Here is a 22,822-nt window from a genome sequence, read left to right on the forward strand (position 1 = left end):
GGCGGCTTCGAGTGAGAAGACGGGAAGCTCAGTCTCGGTCACGTGCTGGTCATGACCCTGGCACTGCTAGACAACTTTTGGCAAATTTTTAGTCTCTCCAGGCATTACTTTTTTTGCCTATAAAAACAAGGGGATTATATATCTCTAAATAAAAATACAAAAAAAAAAAAAAAAACAGAAAAGGGTAGATTGGACTAGACAGCTGCAGTCCCATGGTTCCTTGCCAGGCCCCAAAGCTGATCCTAATTATTTGACTCATAAGGCAAGTCCCTAACCGGAGCTGATCGTCGCAGATTCCTAGTATTAAGAAATACTGTCAAGAGGCTACAGTGTATTCACAACATGAAGAGACGGAGTCTTGAGAAAATACTTTAGAAGGAAAGGGGAACTATGAGCAATTATTAGCTGGATAGGAGAGGAATTCATCTGGGCCTTTGAAGGAAGGGGCGCCATAGATACAGAAGAGAAAGGATGTTCTGGAAAATATAGTTCAGTATAGTAAGGCACCCAGTAGGCACACAGGCACACCCCCTCAAGACTTGGACATGTGTCCACTGGAGAGCCCGGCTGCCATCATTAGTCTCCTGACACAGTAAGGGAGAGGGCCAGGCTCTGACACAGCTCCACCACGCTCACCGCAGCAGGGCCGTAGGGGCTGAGGTGCCCACACACAGCCCACATGAACTCCTGCAGGCTGTGTTCCCCTCGCCATTTGCAGCCCAGGTGCAGTGCACTATGGATCCTGTTTCTGGTTTCACCAGCAGTTCCTCAAAGCTGGATAACACAGCTGTGGGCGAGTTAACACTCTATGGGAGCCTGCACTGCAGCTCAATAGGCTAATCCTCTGCCTGCGGCGCCGGCACACAGGGTTCTAGTCCCGGTCAGGATGCCGGATTCTGCCCCGGTTGCCCCTCTTCCAGGCCAGCTCTCTGCTGTGGCCCGGGAGTGCAGTGGAGGATGGCCCAAGTCCTTGGGCCCTACACCCACATGGGAGACCAGGAGAAGCACCTGGCCCCTGGCTTCAGATCAGCGCAGTGCAACGGCCGCAGCGGCCATTGTGGGGTGAACCAATGGCAAAGGAAGACCTTTCTCTCTGTCTCTCTCACTGTCCACTCTGCTTGTCAAAAAACAAAAAAAACAAAAAACACACACACAAAAAAACAAAACACTCTATAGGGTCAACTCTGACTAATGAGAGGCAGCAGATGGGAAGGAACTGGTAGATGGATTGTCTCCTCTATTCCCCCTTCTGGACTGGTTTCTGCCATGGCCCCACGGGGCCTCTCTGGTGGTGTTCTGCATAACCAGTGGCCCAGGGGTGCCTTCTCAAGAAGTTCAGAGACCACTTGTGTTTCCTTCCCTGGCTCACATCCCTGGGACTGCACTCCCCAAAGACATATCGTACAGACACTTGGCTCCAAGGTCTGTTTTCTAGAGAACCCAGTTAAGACAGGACATAAAGAGCTCCTTGTTGGGAAAACTTGGAAATGACTATTTACTCCCCTTCTATTTTGCTCATTTCTTGATTCAGATCTGAGGTCGTCTCTTACTTCATAGAATCAGATTGGCCTTTTATTTCATCCATGTTTTGATCCCTCTATTTATGATTATAATGCAAGAGATGAGAGAAACCGATTCTTTTGCTACCTCATCATGACTCCATGCCAAGAAGGGCAAGGCGTCCTCATCCTGGAGCCACTGAAGTCTTCTCTAATGGGTAGAGTGCCCAGGTTCAAACTAAAATCAGGAAAATAAGCGTGGATAAAAGTAGAAAAACACACGTTGGAGATCAGTTACTTAGGAGAATTTGGTGTATACTGAGGCATAAAATTTGAATACAGCTTTAAACTATTGCCTAAATCAAGGAACTTTTGGTAAATTGTCCTTATGCAAACTAACCATTGCTCCATGTATCTGCATTTCTAATTTTTAAAAAAGATTTATTTTATTTTGAAAGGCAGACTGAAACAGAGACAGAGAGAAAAAGATCATTCTGCTGATTCACTCCCTAAATGGCCTCGACAGCCAGGACTGGGCCAGGCCAAAGCCAGGCCCAGAACTTCATCCCAGACTCCCATGTGGGTGGCAGGGGCCCAAGGACCTGGGCCATCGTCTGCCATCTTCATAGGGGCACTAGCAGATTGTTGGGTCAGAAGTGGAGCAACTTGGAATTGACTGGTTCCAATATGGGGTACTGGTAGTGCAGGTGACAGCTTAACCTGCTGTGCCACCACCCCAGCACCACATGTCTGCATTTCTATGATCACATCTAGGTGCCTTCAATATCACGCTACCATAGTAACTCATGCGCACTGAATTTGCCGTTTACCATTTCACCAGTCCTTAGGAAACAAAGTAGAAACTTTTTTTTTAAAAAGACGTTTATTTGAAAGGCAGAGTTAGAGGGAGATTTAGAGGGAGAGTTGGAGAGTGAGAGGAGAGTTAGAGAGAGGAAGAGGGAGATATAGAGATCTTCCGTCCACTGTTTCAGACCCCAATTGGCTGCAACGCTCAGGGCTGGGCCAGGCCAAAGCCAGGAGATTCATTCAGGTCTCCCGCGTGGGTGTCAGGGGCCCAAGCACTTGGGCCATCTTTCACTGCTTTTCCAGGCACAACAGCAAGGAGCTGGATCAGAAGTGGAGCAGCTGGGCCCATATGGGATGTCAGCATTGCAGGTGGCAACTTAACCCATTACGCCACAGCACTGGCCCCAGAAACTTCAAATGTTCCTTTCATAAAAGAGGAACTCATGACTTAGAGAAGCTTGGCCAAGGTCCCACAGTTACCACTGTAAATCTCGCAGTGGGGATTTAGATCCAGGCTGATCTGGAGTTCTTGTGTTGAACAATGTCATCTTACCACTTCCTAGGGGGCCAGTGAGGATACGTCATGCAGGTTCTGCTACTAGATTGTGCTGTTGGAAGTGACAGCTTAGGGGTGGTATCCTCAGGGAGCAGCAGCTGGCCGGGGGTTGAATTTCAAAGATACAAACCCATCATGTGTCCAGAAGCTCCAGGTACTTACTGGTTAAACATACCATGTTGACACTAGTTCTTTATTATGTCAGCATCAGATAGCCTTGACCATGACTATAAAACAGCTTAATTTCACCAAGAAATAGAGGGGAGGGGAGATGGAGTTTGAGGTCAGACAAACCTAGGTTGCAAAATATGCTTGGTCTGTTACTACTCCCCAAGATGGATCAGGCCAGGAATTTTCCTTTGAGCCCCAGGTTCCATATTTATAAATGCAAATAAGAACAGAAGCCACTTCGCTGATGGGAGAACGGAATAAACTAATGCATTGCAAGTGCTTAGAGCACCACGCTTGATCTTTCAGAGGTTCTCAGCACATAGGGACCCCCAGTCATTTCCCTTACATCTCCACATATCTGACCTTCTATTCACATACACTGAATTACAGCAAACTAGAGAAACTCTTTAAAAGAATTTCACGTTAGGAACGAGAAAAAAAAAAAAGACTCAGAAAAGGAAGTGACTCTCCAAAGTCATGCATTATTTTACTAAGAAGCAGAACAAATGTTCAGGCTCTAAGTCCAGTTTGCTTTGAGACACCCAAAGCTATTGTCTGCTTTCTTTGATTTGGGGATTTATAGTTTCAAGAAAACTGGCATCCCCTACTGCATTTGCACATGCCTTTGAAGCTTTATCAGGGCTCATTCCAGCCTCATCAGCCTGCAACTCACAGCTTGGCTACAAAGCCCTCACATTTTTGCTTGCTGGAGTAATAACTTCAAGTTTATCTCAATATATAGTATTTTCCTCTCTCTCTCTCTCTCTCTCTCTCTTTCACAGTGTGTGTGTGTGTGTGTGTCCATGACCATTTCCTTTAAAGATAACTCACTCACTGCTTGGAATTTTTACTCTTGTTTTTCACTTTCCATGATTGTTTTTCTTTTCATGCACTGAAGTAGAAACTAGGTGGTTCCAACAAAATTTTTCTAATAATTGGAAGTATTTCACATGAAAGAGGAAATGAATATGGCAGGTTTGCCAGAGGTGATCAGATACGAGGAGACCGTAGAACAGGACTAATGGACTGATGAACCACAGGAGTCTCTACCTTTAACCTACATATCCTATCTTATCCAAAGGTTGAGACCGGAGTTTAGAAGAATGTTTTTGGAGAAAACTGCTCCTGTGCTGTAAATTGCTCCAGCAATACACGTGCAAACACACACACACACACACACACACACACACACACACACGAAGGGAAGAGGCGATTTCCAATTTGGGTCTCCAGAGTGCCTCTCAATGGCCACTTTGAGGTTTTCCTTTCCTGGTAGAAACCCGGGGCTGCTCTTTGCCGTGGGTCATCACACAGAATCATAGCCAACCCACAGGGGGACTTTATAACAGAGAAAGCTGCCTGTTTCTAAGACACTTTTCCCCCCTTTGTTGGAAAAACATAAAAATGTGCTAAGTTTAAGAAAATATTTACTGACTTCTGTGGTGAAGTTAATAACGCTCTAGGGATGTTCCCTCCCTACCTGTACACTGTGCTTGGCAGCCCTGGAGGCCCTGTTGCTAGGCAACCAAAATCCATCATACAATGTACATCTGAGACAAGTTCTCCCACCCTGAAACCCGCTGGCTTGTTTGTATAGAGCAGCCTTTTCCTCACATCTTCTCAAGTCAAGGCATTCCCATTCCCAAAGGGGGCATGCTCCCCCAGGATAGAGTAGGGAAAAGGAGACCCAGGACCTCAAACACCCTGTTGCTTAATGTACAGGTCACTGAAGATACTTGGTAACCAGGAAAAGTTCCATTTCAAACCCAGAGGCACAAACCTATATTGTCCCAGCAGCCCAGGGGATGGAAGCAGAGCTGGGAAAACATCACTTACTGCTCTCACTCCCCGAGGTGCAGATGTTGCGCACAATCCTTTTTTTGATCTTTTTCAGCTCATCAAAGTTATCAACTGTGAGTTTCTTATCCGCGGTCCCCGTGATCTGGATCAGCTGCTGATGGTCCACATTGCCGATGCCCACCGAGTAGATGTCCACACCGTTGTGGCGCAGCTCCTCGGCAGCTTGGGCCACCTCATCCTGGGACTGGCCATCTGTGAGGACCAGCAACACCTGGGGGGTTCCCGTGTTGATCCTGCTGCCCATGTCTGGCTGGAAGTAACGTCCCACCTGGTGGAGGGCAGCTCCAATGTGTGTGTACCCAAAGATCTGCTGGATGTTTTCAATGTGAAATGACACTTCCTTTTCATCTGTGAAAGTTCCCAGGGGAAACTCTGGCTGATAGGTGTGGCTAAACTGGGCTGCTCCGATCTGCACCCTGTTGAGGCTGACATCAAAGTCTTGAACAACAGATGCTACAAACTCCTTCATCTTCTTGAAGTCACTTGGGTCAATGCTGTTGGAACCATCCATGAGGAAGACAAGATCCACTTTTTCAATTTCACAATCTGTAAAGAAAAGGAAAGGGAACAACAACAAAAAAACCAGAATATTATCTTCTTTAGCCCACCAAGAATTTGCAACTGTATTAAAGATTTTTGAAAGTGTTTTCATATTTTACCCTACCCTGTGGTCACATTCATTGGAGAGGAAATAAACAAATGACCAGATCATAAGTAAAGGCAGCACCAGGCATGAATCACTCATGCATCTTTTTATGCTTCTCTTGGCTTTTCCATTTTGTCTTACACCATTTTCTTTTCCAAGATGCAGAGAACAAGCAATGTTGCTGTAGAAAAAACATGGCCTCACCTGCAATCTAGTCTTAGCCTTCCAGAAAACCCAGTGACAGTAGCAGCACAGCAAGAAAAAACAAAATAGCACACAACCATTTTAGAATTCAGACAGACAGATGGTTTGGACTTGTGACTTGGCTTCCTTGGTCAGTTGACCCAATAAATTTTTTTTTTTGATTTATTAGTGTAAATTGAGGGGAAGGATTTCCAAGCTTGCCTTCTAGTCTTTATCTGGTTGGTTTTCTTCTTTATCAGCCCCCTTTCTCGAATATACACGCAAAAATATTGACTTCAGAGGAATATTTTTGAACAAATAATGCACAATACTTAGAGATACTTGCTTAAATACAAAACAAAAGGAATATGGGAGACTGTTGCCAATGAGTGAGTTATGCTTGGCACATACTCATGTGTGTGTCCTTAGCTTTCTGATAAACATTATTTCCTTGAATTCCCTAGTGATCCTACCACTGCCTTAACTTAATTCATTCTCATTGTAGCCTCTCAGAGGATGAAAGATGTCTGAGAATCCCGCAGGCCAGATAAGCAAGGGAGAGATAAGAAGAAATATGGTAAATACACATGGATCCTTCGGGAACTAGTTAACTCATTAAATCCATTTGTTTCAAAGCCCAGTACAGGAAATCAAGGGCAACTTTCATGCAAAGAAAGGGTGAGAATGCAATGTCAACTTCTGCAGAGGACTTGAGAAGGGAGATTGAATTTTAGGCATTAGCCATAAAGAAGTCAGAATGTGTGCCAGTGTTCAATAAGACCCAGGAAGAGTCTGTCAGTCTTGTTCAAGAAAAAGTTAGCTGCAGTCTATGGAGGCAAAGCATATGAAACACCAGAAAAAGTTAAATCATTTTTAAAGAGTACTGCACCAAGATGTTAGACTTGTGGACTAACAGCAATTCATCTAATTAGAATGCTTGGTATTTTAAATAAAATACATTGAGGGGGGACTGAAGAATTTTAGTGGATCACAATCTTCCTGTGAATCAAAAGTGGAAGAGGGCAACTGAACGAGTGAATGATCAATGAAATCAATGAACATACACAGACACACATGCAGTAAAGTGATCTCCAGCAGCCAGACTAGAAACACAACAGAAATCCCACTGTACTCTGTCCTGGAAATGTCTGAGGCTGGACCAGAGTGTTTAATACAGGACTCTATATTTTATTTAATTTTTAGTGAATAAATATATTTAAATATATTTTTATTTTATTGTTTAAGCAGAGACAAAGAGACAGAAGGAGATGAAGAGGGAGGGTAGGGAGAGGGACAGAGAAACAGAGAGAGAGAAGGAGAAAGGGAGAGAAGAGAGGGAGAGAGAGAGAGTCCATCTGTTGGTTCACTCTCCAAAAGCCCAGGCTGGCACTGAAGCCAGGAGCCAGGAACTCCTGTATGGAGGAGGAGGTTTCCTGTACGGGTGACAGGCAGCCACCTAGCTGCCTTCCAGGAAAGCTTCCTGCATTCACAGGAAGCTGGAGCCAGGAGTCAGAGGTGGGTATCAAACCCACATGCCCTCACGCGGGATGGGACGTGGGCATCTTAACTGCTAGGCTAAGTCCCACCCTGCCACAACAGGAAGTGTCAAAGAAACTCGGGACCTCACACCTGCAGGCAAGACTTTGAGGAAGGATAGCTTGTTCTTAGCAACAGATAGAATTTGATGCTTGGTGTGAAGAGCAGAAAACTAGGGAGTGGAAAAACATGTGAGTAACATGTGTCCTAATAAATAAAGCCTGTTTAGGAGCAGCGACTCGCTGGCCAGTGGAGGAGTGTGGGAAGGAGCGAGCAGGAATGCTGCCAGAGGCACTTCTCTCGGGAGGGGTCTGCAGGGGACACGTGTGGCTTTTCCAACTCTGAAGAAGTCCCTGAAACACTTAGGGCTCCTCCTCTGCTCTGGAAAACGTGTTCCTGGTGCTATTGCTCTATTTCTTTCTCATTTGTCTCTATGCTATTCAACAGGGGAAACCAAGCCCACCGGCCTTACCTACTTTCGAAGAGTTACAGACACTGGCTGACACATCTGAAAATATGCCCTGCAGGCCTCCAAAGGTCTCCACGAAGAAGTACTTGTCGCTTGATCCCGCCATGGCCAACAGCTCCACGGGATTGGCGCCAGCAATCCCCACAGCCAAGACGAGGATGCCTTTGTCTCGCAAGGCCTTTGTGGTGCCATTGAGTTTTTCAGCATCGTGGGATTCCCCATCAGTGATCACAATGAGGACCTGGGGGACCCCCTTGTGCAGGCGGCTGCCCCGGGCTTCGGTAAACATGTGGTCTGAGAAGGCTAGCGCCTCGGCAGTGTAAGTGTTGCCCCCCATGGGCTGGTCGTTCTGCAGCATGGAAATCACCTCCATCTTTGTGTCAAGGTCACCCAGATAAAACAGCACCTCTGGGTCATCAGCGTACTTCAGAGCCCCAAATCGGACCTGAGCCTTGCCGACGTCGGCTTTCTTCACCAAGCCAATCATAAAATCCTTCATGATGTTGTATTCATCATAGTCAATGCTTCCAGAGCTATCAATTACAAATACAACATCCAACACTTCGATCCGCTTGCACTCTGAAAGACCAAGAGGGAAGAACACCATGGGAGAGTGACTTTGGAAGCACGCCCTCTCCCTGCCTCTGTCCCCGCCAGCCATGCTAAATTCCTAATGTCTTCTGTCAAGGGGACCACATTATCCCTCACAATGTCAATTCCCTGGACGCCAGATACAGAAGACGCACATCTGTGCTGCCGGTACATAGTAATACTCAGGTGAGCTTTTAGGCTAAGGCAAGTGTGAAGTGAAGCCTACTGCAGGGGATGGGAGAGGGCAACTGACAGTTGCAGGCCCCTCAGGAATAAAATTTGAGAAATCTTTGGACTAAAAGAAAAATTACAGTTCTGCATAAAATTTCCTGTACAAGTGATTTCTCCAACATGTGCTTTCATTTATACAAGATAAACCTTGGGGAAATGACCAAATGGAAATGAATTTGGCACCATTATATTAGCTCATGGATGCATGACAGCTGACTTTTCAAGGTTACTTTTCCGTTTTTTAATTTCTTGAGGCATCTATTTTCCTGATTGCATCTCATTATAGACAAAAGCCCATTTATCACTTGGCCTGAGTTGTCCTCTAACATGATGCTCCTATTAACCTTTAAACCTGAGGTCAGTGTCATGGAAGAGAAGAGCAGGAAAGACCCAATTAATTCTTAACCCATCTGTAGCATGTTCCATCTGAAAGTACAGTGTTCCAAACTCTAACTCATGCATTCTGGAGAAGTGGAATTTGAGATGATTAGTTATTTAGCAGTTATAAAGTCCATCTACCCCACAGGCCTTAGAAAGATAGGAGCCCAGTGTTAACTCACCAGATTCTTGAGAAATGGAACTGTGAGGAAGTCAACTCCTCAACTGCCCTAAGGCTTGCTCCATTTCCTCCCTGTGCCAGGGTTGACTAGCTCTGGGTAGGGCTCCTGAAAACCCTCAAGCCTATGCACTCACCCCCACTGAATGGAGGCCAAGTACACAGAGCCATAAACCAATTTCCCACGAAAGGCTGGCTCTTCCAAAGAGGGAACTGTATCTCTCTGGCATTTGGCTGTCTACAAAGCCTGGTTCCATTACCCAAGGAATGGGGCCGGGGCCCGGACGGGTGGCTACTCAGTGTTGGAACCCTTCAAAGAGTTCTTATATGTTCTGGGCAGAACTATCAGGGAACATACTCCTATGTCTACAAAATACCAACCATCATCACTAATCCTGCTTGTGGGAGTTGAACAAAACAATGATTGAATAGAAACCAAGCAGTGTTTCTCCTTTAAACCTCCAATAATGTCCATCTCTTTCATAGAGACATTGCAGAATGCCTCTGTCTTGAAGCCCCCAGATCATAGTGTAAATCAGTCAGCTTTGTTGAGATTTTGTTGGTTTGATAATTTCTAGCACCTTGCAATTTTGTAGGAAAAGAACTGGGAATGTGCCTTTTACTTCCTTTGCAGCATCCATCACTCAGGTTCCCTTACTAAAGTCCATCTTGGTAAGATTTAATGAATATCAAAGCATTTTTGACATTATCTCATTTGATTCAAGCATTGGTCTTTAGAAATGGCAAAAAAAAAAAAAAATCAACATCAAACCTCCCAAAAGCCATTTCCCTGGGAGATGAGGTTCCCATGCCCACTGCCTCAGCAGCCCACACATGGCCCAATGACATGGAACACACATGCTTAGACCCTGCTTCAATGTAAGATCATATGGTGTGATTCAGGCCCTCAATCTCCCTCGGCAACTGGGCTGAACCTGGGCTCTAGCAAAGATGAATTTCTTGCTTAAGTCTGACCCCATGACCAATTCTAATGTCCTTCTTCCCATATTGAAAACACCTTATTAACCAATCACTCCAAGAGGACTCAGGTATCCAGTTTCTGCCTCTAGGGAACATGGCCAAAGACCTGGTAGGGTGCTACTTTCTCACAAGGACAGTTCTTCATCCCATGTTTGCTTGTCTACAATGAGAATGAGTCTAGATGGACCAAAGTAGTTCCCTACTCTGTTAATGTGACAAAACCACTAGGATAAATGTTTCAATCAAACAAAAAGTTTATACAATGTTCAGATGGAGCCCTGCTTATTTCAAGGAATGATGACTAGTGTTGGACAGGGCTACAGGTGAAGACATTCACGCCTACCTTCACGGGGGCTGCAGATTCCAAACACAAGATCATCTTCGATGCGCTGCAGAATGTCGAAATTCTCAACATAAAAAACCATCTCTGGCCTCCCGCTGATCTCCTCTAGCTGGGTGACGTTGGAGCCGAACACTCCCACGGAGTAGATAATCACGCCTTCTTGCCGAAGTGCCACTGCGGGTTCCTTCACTACATCCTGAGCCTCGCCATCCGTGATGAGGATGAGAAACTTCCGGACGTTGGGCCGGGCCCCCTTGGCAGGGCTGAAGTACTGAGACACGAAGGTCAGGGCCCCGCCTGTCAGGGTGGTTTCGCCAATGTGAGCCATCCTGTCTATTGCGTTTGAAATGTCACTCTGTGACATGAATGTGTCCAGCTGAAACTCCTCCTTATTGATGTGGCTGAACTGGACTACACCAATTTGCACACGATGTGCCCCAATCTGAGATTTGCTCACCAAGCTCTTCATGAATGTTTTCATTTTTCCAAAGTTTTCGAGTCCTATACTTCCAGAACTGTCCACCAGAAACATGATGTCAGCTTTCAAGTCTTTGCAGGCTGCATGGGAGCAAAGAGAGTGGACAGGAAAATCCAGAACACAATTAATTCTCTACTGAAGAGTGTGCTTGGTAAGGATTGTCAATAGGTTAGTAACTTGCTTAAATATATAACTCAGGGTTTCTCAATCTTAGCATGGCTTACATTTTGGACCAAATCACCTTCATTGTGGAGGGTAGTCTGTGTGTCATAGGCTACCCTAAGATGTTTAACTGTAACCTTGACCCCTGCCCATTGGATGCCAGTAGTATTCCGTTATAACAAACACAAATGCCTCTTTTTTTTTTTTTTACAGGCAGACTGGACAGTAAGAGAGAGAGAGACAGAGAGAAAGGTCTTCCTTTTCTGTTGGTTCACCTTCCAAAGGCCACTGCGACTGGCACTCTGCAGCCAGCGCACCGTGCTGATCTGAAGCCAGGAGCCAGGTGTTTCCTCCTGGTCTCCCATGGGGTGCAGGGCCCAAGGACCTGGGTCATCCTCCACTGCACTCCCTGGCCACAGCAGAGAGCTGGCCTGGAAGAGAAGCCACCAGGACAGAATCTGGCACCCTGACCGGGACTAGAACCCAGTGTGCCAGCACCGCAGGCGGAGGATTAGCCTATTGAGCCATGGCGCCGGCCCACAAATGCCTCTTTAATTGCCAAATAGCCCAAGCACGTGGAATCAACCCAATTGAAAAGCACTGAAGTAACTCTGAAAGAATTCTTACAAGTTTTATGGAAAAGGAATTTAAATAAACCTGAAGTACTTCTTAAAACTTGAAATCATTTGATCCTATTACACCTGCAGTATCTAATCACAGATCTGTCCTAACAGGGATTTGTGGCAGGAGCTTAATTAATTCTCCAAGTGCACTTATTTTGCTTGGGGGTATTAATTAGAACACTTTAATGGGAGGGGCTCTCCATTTTGTTCTGGAGAACAGAGCGCAGCTAGAGAAATCATCAGATCTTCGCTTAGAAATTTATGTTGTTTCTCCAAATCAATAATGTCAAAGATTGTCTAGAAGGCCATCTGTGAGGTGAAGTTCAAAGTCAAAAGCACCATATCTCTTACCTTCTTCAGCACAGATTTCTTGAACAACTTGGTTTCTTATGTCTTTTAAAGCGTCGAAGTCGTGCACGTAGTACACTCTCTTTTCGTCTCCTGCAATTTCTCGCAGCTGTGTTTGGTTCGCCTCCTTGACCCCGATGGCGTAGACCCGGATGTTTTCTTCTCGCAGTCTTTTTGCAGGCTCCAGGATGCTATCCTTGGACATGCCGTTCGTCAGGACGACAAGGTGACATGGCACTTTGTTCCCTCGCTGCTGCTTCGCTTTTTGCAACAGCCTCAGCGTGAAGTTCAGGGCTGCACCTGTGTTTGTGTCCCCACCCAGCTGCCTGATGTTCTCAATGGCCCTTCCCAAATCATGCTTGTTGGAGTATTTACCAATCTCAAATTCCAAGTCCCAGCTGCTGGCGTACTGCACGGCCCCGACCCGCACCTTGTGGGGGCCGATGTGGAACATGCTCGCCACCTCCGACAGGAAGGTTTTCATTTCCTGGAAGTCCGTGGCCTGGGTGCTCCCCGAGCCATCGATGAGCAGATAGATATCTGCTTCCTCGGTGTCCACACAGCCTGAAAGCAACAAACGGGTTCAATGTGTTATTTGGGCAAAGAGTGAAGAAGAAATGGAAACAGATGGGAAGAAGAACCAAGCTGAGCCTCTTCAGACAGAAACAGCTTCCAGGCTTTAAAGACGTGTTTGGGAGGTCAACCTACAGGAACTGAGCACTGGCTGCACCAGAGCTGTTTCTGATCCCTGAGGACAATCACTCTAACTCTCTGCCCTGCATCACAGTCAGTCTGGTTACAGTAGGAAAAACTTGAGCTGCTTTATAGAAGTCACTTCCTGCAGTAACTTCTTCTAGTAACTGCTTGGCAAAAGTCCAGTTGTGTGCCACAAGATGCACAAGGTACTTAACTGGATATTGTGGATGTATTCATCTAAATTCTCTTGCATGAAATCTTGAGCAAATTATCGGCTCTTTACCCTACCTTCCCTAGCCAATGAACTAATTACCTAGGGACATTGTCAGTGACATTGTATGTGAAAGTCAGTGACACTTGTACATTAAATATGCTCTAAATCTTTTTTAAGGACATACACACCTATATATCTGTATATATATACATAGGCATAAAATATTCCCACAGCATACGTGTGCATGCATGAGACATATAAAAGACATACCGCCCTCTGCCTCTCTCCTGGAACCTGTAAGCTACTTTGTCCACCAACCAAATCACAGCTCCTGTTTATTGGCTAACTTGGCAATTTGGGGGTGAAGGGAGAAGAGAAAGGGAAGAAATTTAGGGAAAGAAAGAACAGGGTGACATGAGAAGCAAAGGAGAGAAAGAAAAAAAACAGCAGCAGATGGGATTCTGGGTTGTATTTCAGTCATGAGTCCAGTGAAAGCCACACCAAAGGGGAAGAGAGAGGAGATCCCTCCTTCTGTGCCAGCAGCTCACCTGCTGTTGTTCTCACCAAACTGGACTTCATTTTACCAAGCTAAGATAGAAAGATAGATAGATAGATAGAGATACATATGGGAACTTGTCCTCTTGCGCACTTGGTACCCAGCTAAGCCTTTTTAAATATTTAATGTTCAAACAACAGGAAAAGAAAAGAAGAAACAGAAAGGGCATGGGCAAGCCTTCTTTCCACGTGACCTTACCGGATTTGAGGGTTTCGGTGCGTTCTGCCAGCACGGAGACCGTGTGGGTTATTTGGTTCCGCAGCTTCTTCACAAATGTCTGATTGTGGGCGGCCAGGTCAGAGAAGGTTGGCAGCTTGGAGACGTACTGCTCGGCGGGGTGAGACGCTATCTTTTCCAACTGGGTGGCACTGGCCCCCTCCACACCCAGGGTGAACACCGTCACTCCCTGGCGCCGGAGGTTAACAGCCGCCCTGGTCACGTTGTCCTCTGAAGCCCTGTGAGTCACCAGCACCACAATTTGGGGCACGCCCTGATTCTTCCGGCTGCCGCCACGGGCACCGAACACCTCCTTCCTGATCTTCCGGAGGGCAGCTCCCGTGTAGGCTTCTCCAGCTCCGGGGGAGAGGCTCTGTATGCGATGGAGAACTGCTGACCGATTGACGCCCTCGCTCAGGGAGCCGATCACCTCCGTCTCATTGCTGTAGGCCACCAGGCCGACCCGCATGCAGCTTTCCTTTATGTCAAGGGCAGACACACTTTCCTGCAGGAATCCTTTAAGATGGTCAAAGTCCTCCAGGCTGCCATTGACCGCCACATCCAACAGGAATACGACGTCAGCCACGGAAGGGCCTTGGCAAACTGCACGCAAGGAGGGAACAGCAGAGTGTTAGCTGGAGATGCGTGGAGGTGGATGTGCCCAGGTATGCACTCAGAGAAGGAGCCACAGGAAATCACCATGAAGCTGAGAACAGAGGACCAGGGCTCAGACACTGGATCTTAGCTCAACTCCCAGCCTCAATGTCCTCCTTCTTAAAAGGGAGATGATAATGCTATTTATCTCACAGTAGTTACAGGCATTAGATGACATAATCTGCTTGGCCTGGAGCCTGGTCCCTAAGAGTCACGGACTGCACAGTAGCCATTACTATCATGTTAAAATCACATAGACGTCAACACCATTCCTATCAGTAGCTATAGTCCATATTTCCCTAAGGGAAGCTAAAAGAACAATAATTGTACCTTTGACTATTTTATTTGGGGTAAGGAATTACATTTTCATAGATTATCATAATAGCAGCATTCTCTGTTATCAATAGGAAATCCCATGTGTCATCTCAAATTGATTTAGCCAGGAACAGCATGAGTTTCCAGTATTATTTATCTGGAGATGCACACTTTGAGCAAAGTGTTTTCTTGATGGCTTCTCCCTGCCTTTCTCCTGAATGCTATTCATAAACTCTTGGGCATTCTTGTTAATAGAGAGACTGGGAAAGCAAGTGGGCTGTGGAGCAGAACACAGGGAAACTAATTTAGCACAGAACAGCAGGGAACGGCAGAAACTGTACGGGTTGGAAACCAAGGGCCTGACCTAGCTCTGGCTGCACACTGCAGCCTGGCCTGGGCCAGCTCACATGACCTCGAAGGTCACCTGCATGTTCTTCTCTGCAGAACAGGGGATCTGGACACTGTAAATTATTTTTCCCACTATAAATTATTTCTGGCTCTGGAATTCTATACCTACGTATGTGCCTTCTGACTTAAGGAGTTTAGAAGCACCTTTACCTTTTAAATGAACCAGTCGCAAAGCAACTAAAACCCAGGGAGACGACTCGGAGGTAAAGGCTAGGAAACCAGGAGCAGGCATCCCAGGGTTTGAAGAAGTCTGGGAGTGAAAGGCAACATGGCTGAGAGACAGAAAGCCAAGGCTTTAATCAGTCTTTCAACGGCTACAAGCACAGGACATTCCCAACCACGGGGATATTTAGCAATGGAAAATGCAGCCCACCAGCGGGCAAGGGGAGTTCATGGAGGTTGAATTCTCCTCTCCACGTTGATTTTGTTCGCATGCCTATGCACGCTTGCTGTACCCACCTTCTACAAGGATGTCATCCACGGCCGCGTCCCTGTACTGCACCGCGTCCCTGATGGCCTGCGTCACGTTGTGCGAGAACGTGCTCAGGTCCCGGACCGTCCGGAGGCTGAAATGGAACTGAGACGTGGCCATGGCCTTGACGTCTTCCTCAGCGGCCTTCTGCACCCCCACGGAGATGATTCGCACCCCGTCTCGCCGCAGGGCCTCCGCAGCCGCCCCCACGTCGTCCTCGGACTCGGCCGAAGCCAGGACCACCAGGACCGGGGGGAACTCCTTCTTGTCTCTGCCGTTGGGGGCTGCGGAGAAGTAGGTCCTGTGCGCCTCCCGCAGGGCGTTGCCCACGCGCAGGGAGCCGCCCAGGAACTCCACGTTCTTCTTGAGGTGGTTCAGCATGGGGCCCTTGCCCTTGAAGGTGCCCAGCTCGAACTCGCTGTGGAGCTGGTCGCTGTACTGGGCCAGCGCCACGCGGAACTTGCTGGCATCGATAGGGAGGCTGGTGATCATCTTGTTCAGGAAGGCTTTCACGAAAGGGAAGTTCTTAATTCCCAGGTGATCCGAGCTGTCCACCAGGAACACCACGTCGCCATACTGAGGGCCTGCAGAACCACAAATGTAGGGACCAAAGCAAGAACTTTAAAAGGGAAATTTTTCTTTCCTTTTTTTTTCTTTTATAGCATCTTGACAATAAACATGAAATAATAGCCTGAAATTTCATATTTTCTCAAAAAAAAAAAAAAAAACCCCACATTTCCTGGGCTGATTGTTTTGTATAAGTCTTTTAAAAAAGATTTATTTGAAAGTCAGGGTGACAGAGAGAAGGAGAGACAGAAAGAGAGGGAGGGAGAGAGGTATATTGTGACTGCTGGTTTACTCCCCAAATGGCTGCAACAGCTGCAGCTGGCCCAGGCCAAAGCTATGGGTCCTCTCACACAGGCGGCAAGGGCCCAAGTACTTGGGGCATCATCTGCTACTCTGAGGTGCACTAATGGAGCTAGCTGACTGTGAAGCCGAGCAGTCAGAACTTGAACCAGTGCTCCACTATAGGACGCTTCCCCTGCTATGCCACAACACCATCCTCCTACACAACCTCTCATTTGAACTGATCACAAAAGTATACTTTTGCAAAGAATGTACCAACTAGAAATAGGAAAACAGAGAAGTAAAAAGTCACAGGTTTTTATACCCTTAGTGGTTAATTTCTCCTTGTACTCTTTTTCTTCCCTCTCAGAATTTGATTTCAATTTGTATCAATAGAATAAAAATTGTATTGCCAATCAAACTCCTTCTGCTTGGTTTTAATAGCGAAATCTGAAAGACAGCCTTTCATTGAAATTGTCATTTAAGCAATGTAATAGATGATCTATTAACTTATAATACTTTTGAATTTTTAAAATCTTAAAATCACAAAAATGTGAGATTGTTTCAATCTATTTTAAAATTTACAATATTTATGATGAATCATGTGAGTATTAAAAAGGTAAATGTATTCTTACAGATGCAAATGTGATGACACCCTATCTTAGGCTACAAAAGAGATAACAGCTTCAGTTTCCCCTGTAAGTATGATTTTTATTTAGAAATACACTACCTTTTAAAGCTTCATTTAATACCAGCTATCTAGATATAATCTTGCATGACAGAGAATCCCTGGGCTAAAGTGATAAACATTGTTTACTGATGGCTTGTTAATTGGGACTTACAGCACTCCCGACCTTTGGGTAAGATTCATTTCTTATCTTGCAAAGGGAGGGAAATGTGTGTGTGGTGGGGAGAAGTGGTGGGAATACGCTTAGGAGTTCAGTGCAGGGGCAGGCATCCGGTGCTGTGGTTAAGCTGCCGCTCTGGACATCAGCATTCAGCATCCCATGTCAGAGTGCCTGCAGTTGAGCCTGGATCCATTCCTGATTTCAGCTTCTGCTAATGTGCACCCTGGAAGCCAGCCATGCTGGCTCAAGTAATTGCGTCTCTTCCATCCACATGGAAGACCCGGATTCAGTTCCTGACTTGGCTTGGTCCATCCTTGGATATTGTGGGCATTGGGGGATAGAGGCAGTAAGTAGGAGACATCTGTCTCTGTGCCTTTAAATTAAATAAAAGTTTCTAAAAAGAACAGAAAATAGAGTGTCACAGAACAAGTCATGAAAGCCCTCACTTGATCTGTGAATTTTGAGCACCGTCAAGCCATTCGGTACACTTGATCTTCAGCTTCCTTTCCTTTACAATAAGCAGACTGTATCCAAGGACGCTCTTCACTCGGATTCCGAGATTGCTGAAATGGTTACTAGACCACTAAATAACATTAGACATTAAAATACTTCAATCTTTCCTGTGCTACCATTGTGAAGAAAGCAGCCTCAGCACCTATGGGTGTTATTCTATTCTTACACTCGGAAATAATTCTTTCTTGTCTTTGACATAACCTTAGGCCAGCCAATCGAAGATTCCTCTCGCCATCAGACCAGCAGCACGTCAGGCGAAGAGACACGTAAGGGCAAGTCCACACTGTTCACAAGAAGACTGGACACCCTCTGAGGACTGCCAGGTGAGCCCTGCCCAGGCTGCTGGACTCCTGACCAACAGTAGCCCTCCCATTTATGAAAAAAACCATGGCATCCTGCACAGGGGGAGGAAGTAGGTGCCTCGCGCATGAGCTGGACACAGGCTTTGATAAGGTCTGCCATTATGGCTGAGCCAGGAGATGATCTGGGGAAAAGCATCATCACTTCTTAAAAAAGCTTAAGGCCCTGTCAGACATTGAGGGAGGATGCATGCAGAGCAAAGCCAAGTTGATATTTTCACACACTTGCTGCCACAGTCAGAGTCCTCAAGGAAGTAGGGAAAGCCAATGTCAGTGGCCCTGGCTGTGAGCTGTGTGGGACAGGAACCCATCATTTAAGTGGTGGTGGAGCGGGGAAGGGTAAGCCGGTCTCTTGACATCTAGTCAACAGCATACATGCTTCCTCTCCAGAAGATAAGCTCATCTTTACAACAGGCAGATGTGCAGTTCCAACTGGAGCAAAATCTGGACACTTAGCCACGGCTACCTTTCAGCACAAATGAATTAGAGAAACACATGCTAAATCTTCCAGGCCTGAGCTGGTATCAACAGACAGGATCTGCATGCAACCTCCCAGAAGACCCAAAGGGCTTGAAACAGAGGAGGAACTGACGGCTCTCAAATCTCCCTGTGGCTGACAAAGGCCAGGGATCGGAAGCAAATGATCTTCAAAGCAACACATGGTTGACATCAGGAAGAAACTGTCCCACCACCTCCCTTCCCACTGCCATCAAAACCAAAACAAAGTAGAGCACAACTCTTGACTTCTAAGTAGGTCAAATTCACTTATTAGCTGTTTTCTATAGTAAAAATTACAGGGAATAGTTCTTCTGGCTTTTCCTTACCAGGAGTTTGGTTCACAGACACACGGCAACACATGATGATGAGGAAGACAATCAGCAGCATTTTCATATTATGATCTGAAAGATCTACAGCTGGAAATCTGAAAAGATGAAAATACAAACAACAAAGCTAAGATCATTGTGGGTATTATTTGGAATCAAGATTCACACACACAAGAGAACACGAATATTGGACACAGAAGAGAACAAGGAATTTCTCAAGTTCATTGACTTCTAATCTGTGAAGGAACTTAGAGAAAAATGAATCATCCACATTTACAGTCACATGAGCTTTTGCTGGGCCTCAGACCTTGTGGAAAGAACAGATTTTTGCACAGTGGAGGTAGCCAGATGGAGTCTGCTCAACGATATTATGTGTTCCTATGGGTCATGTCCCAGTAGCCTGGTGTCATCCTCGATCCATTCATTGCCGAGAAAATACAGAGTTCACCACTGGGACACTCATCTGAGACCTCATCATTGTGAACACTAAATTATTTAAATAATCAGTATTTCTAGAAGTCGTCAAAATTCCCCACTTTTCTCTTCTATTTCCCTACTGTTTTACATTTTATATCATTTTACATTTCCCTTATAATTTCCTCATATTTTCTTCTTCTTTTGTAATTAGAAAGGCAACCACTTCATTTTATCCTTAAATTTGAGAAAATAAAAAGCAGTGAATTTCCATATTCCATGCAATATTCTTAGAGTGAGAAACTCAGTTGGCTCTGTTTTACCTCCGACTACGCAGAGCTGTACAAAGCAAGCATTTCCCCATTGCAGCTTGGTCAAAAACATTTTTAGATCTTGAAAATAATAGTTTAAAGATGCTATTGAAAATAAATATGTTAATTTGAAGTAGGTTGGGCTCAATCATTACTTCATCCAATAAACAAAAAATGAATTGAACCATTTTGATGTTAGTCAACCAATGTCTTTTTTCTGCTTGACTAGTTAATTAACTACTATCTAAACATGTATTTTCAGTTCTAAAACTGGCTCTCTCCCTGCATACCAGACAGGCTGCTTGTACTTAATATTTCACCCCTTCAGAAATGGAATTTTGTCAGGAAAAATTCCATACCTATCTTCTCACCTATTCCATTGCCTCTCTGACATTTTGTAAGTTTGGGACTCTATTCTAGTCTCCCACAAGAAGTCTAGACAATGTACAGTTTTAAGGTTGAAAGCCAATGTATCAGTACTAGTCAAGTGGAAATCAGTGAGCTGGAATGGACTTTAAAGAAGTCTAGTACAGCCCTTTGATTCTAGAAAAACTAAGACCCCAAGTGGATTACCCAAAGACAGAACCAACTCATAAATCTGTAGAAGTATTTTATTAATGTGTATAACCATAAATAATAAATTCTACCATTTGAGCCTTTATTGTGCGCTATGCCCAATGCTAAGAACCACATTCTTTCTCCTGTTCAGTTTTGAAAACAACCCTAGTAACAAGAGAGAAAGAAACAGATCCACACACAGAAAAAAACTGAAAAAAAGGACACATCTGTCACCCTGCATCCCAAACTCAGTGTTTAAACACAAAGTATCTCCTGATTTCTTCATTGTATGTCTTGTTTTTACCCCAAGTACTAGGAGATATTGCTATGTTTCCAACCCTTTTATTTTTGCTCATCAAAATACAGCTTTACACTACTTTCTTCTTTCCCATTTATTTATGAGCTTTATAAGTTAGTGCATATTTGGGAGTTAGGAGAGAAAAAACAATGTGTTGGGAAGGGTGCATGGGAGCAACATCAAAGATCCCAGCAATCAAGATGGGAAGGAAGGAAGCTGTTGGGTGAAGGTTAGATACCTGGAGAGAGGAGTGAGGGTTAGGTGAGCCCACAGCAGTTCAACAGCAACAAGCAGCATCTGGAAATGTACCCATGTAGACACTCAATACCACTGGTACAGAAAGTGCTGAGCTCCCTGGGGTAACATTTGGCGGAATAAATTTTTGCATTTTTAACAATTACTTATTTTCTTTTTTAAACTTTTATTTAGTGAATATGAATTTCCAAAGTACAGCTTATGGATTACAATGCCCCCCCCAATAACTTCCTTCCCACCTGCACCCCTCCCAACTCCTGCTCCCTCTCCCATTCCATTCACATCAAGATTCATTTTCAATTATCTTTATATACAGAAGATCAGTTTAGCATATATTAAGTAAAGATTTCAACAGTTTGCACCCACACAGAACATAAAGTGTAAAATACTGTTTGAGTACTAGTTGTAGCATTAATTCACATTGAACAACACATTAAGGACAGAGATCCTACATGAGGAGTAAGTACACAGTGACTCCTATTGTTGACTTAACAAATTGACACTCTTGTTTATGGCGTCAGTAACCTCCCTAGGCTCTTGTCATGAGTTGCCAAGGCTATGGAAGCCTTTGAGTTCACCGACTCTGATCATATTTAGACAAGGCCATAGTCAAAGTGGAAGTTCACTCCTCCCTTCAGAGAAAGGTACCTCCTTTGATGGCCCATTCTTTCTACTGGGATCTCACTCACAGAGATCTTTCATTTAGGTGGTGGGTTTTTTTTTTTCTTTTTTTGCCAGAGTGTCTTGACTTCCCATGCCTAAAATACTCTCATGGGCTTTTTAGCCAGATCTGAATGCCTTAAGGGCTGATTCTGAGGCCAGAGTGCTGTTTAGGACATCTGCCATTCTATGAGTCACTTCCCATGTTGGATCGTTCTCTTCCTTTTTTATTCTATCAGCTAGTATTAGCAGACACCAGTCTTGTTTATGTGATCCCTTTGACTCTCAGACCTATCAGTATGATCAGTTGTGAACAGAAATTGATCACTTGGACTGGTGAGATGGCATTGGTACATGCCACCTTGATGGGATTGAATTGGAATCCCTTGGCACATTTCTAACTCTACCATTTGGGGTAAATCAGCTTGAGCATGTCCCAAATTGTACATCTCCTCCCTCTCTTATTCCCACACTTATATTTAACAGAGATCACTTTTCAATTAAATTTAAAAACCTAAGAATAGTTGTGTGTTAATTACAGAGTTAACCAATAGTATTAAGTAGAACAAAAAAATACTAAAGGGGATAAAGTATTAAGTTGTACATCAACAGTCAGGACAAGGGCTGATCAAGGCATTGTTTCTCATAGTGTCCATTCCACTTCAACAGGTTTCCTTTTAGGTGCTCAGTTAGTTGTCACTGATCAGGGAGAACATATGATATTTGTCCCTCTGGGACTGGCTTATTTCACTCAGCATGATGTGTTCCAGATTCCTCCATTTTGTTGCAAATGACCAGATTTCATTGTTTTTTACTGCTGTATAGTATTCTATAGAGTACAACAATTATTTATTTTCACATTACTTAAAATACAGAACGATGTTCCATCTGATGGTGTACTCCCCAAATACCTGTAAACTGGGGCTAAGGCAGGCCAAATCAAGGAGCCCAGGACCAGTTTGGGGTTATCTCACAGAAGTGGCAGGGACACAGGCACTTTTGAGCCATCACCTGCTGCTTGCCCTTAGCAGGAAGTCTGGTCTCAAACCAAGCACCCTGATAGGGGACATGAGGATCCCAAGCAGTGTCTTAACTGTTGAGACAAACACTTGTCCTCTTGAAGTCTCTCAACAGAACCCCAGATCTAGTGTGCTGTGGGCTCCCTAGTGCTGAAGCCTGAGCCCAAAGCCAATGGGACCAAACTTCCAAGTTTATGCCTGGGAAGCAGAGAGAATGGCTCATTTTTACCATATCAAAACATGGATGACCTGCCTCTAATCTGCATGTTGTTTTACTATGAGACATGACAAGGATTTTCATACTTAAATCCACACACAAAAAATACTTGATCATCTGAAGACACAT

At 45.0% G+C, this 22,822-nt stretch overlaps 1 protein-coding gene across 6 annotated transcripts in view; it reads right to left on the minus strand.

Moving 5' to 3' along the window:
• The window catches only part of COL6A6 (collagen type VI alpha 6 chain), a 318,899-nt gene that overhangs the window by 86,282 nt on the left and 209,795 nt on the right, over nt 1-22,822 (minus strand). For all 6 annotated transcript variants that reach the window (XM_089332262.1, XM_089332263.1, XM_089332260.1 and 3 more), the window contains 7 exons: nt 18,962-19,059; nt 15,559-16,155; nt 13,705-14,325; nt 12,044-12,604; nt 10,430-10,987; nt 7,731-8,306; nt 4,870-5,439 (listed from right to left, as the gene is read on the minus strand). In XM_089332262.1, coding sequence (XP_089188388.1) covers nt 4,870-5,439; nt 7,731-8,306; nt 10,430-10,987; nt 12,044-12,604; nt 13,705-14,325; nt 15,559-16,155; nt 18,962-19,028 — 3,550 coding nt within the window. In that variant the 5' untranslated portion in view covers nt 19,029-19,059. The remainder of the gene's footprint in view (nt 1-4,869; nt 5,440-7,730; nt 8,307-10,429; nt 10,988-12,043; nt 12,605-13,704; nt 14,326-15,558; nt 16,156-18,961; nt 19,060-22,822) is intronic.

Source organism: Oryctolagus cuniculus, chromosome 4, assembly GCF_051225735.1.
Source record: "Oryctolagus cuniculus isolate XC-2025 breed Fujian yellow rabbit chromosome 4, ASM5122573v1, whole genome shotgun sequence".
NCBI lineage: Eukaryota > Metazoa > Chordata > Mammalia > Lagomorpha > Leporidae > Oryctolagus > Oryctolagus cuniculus.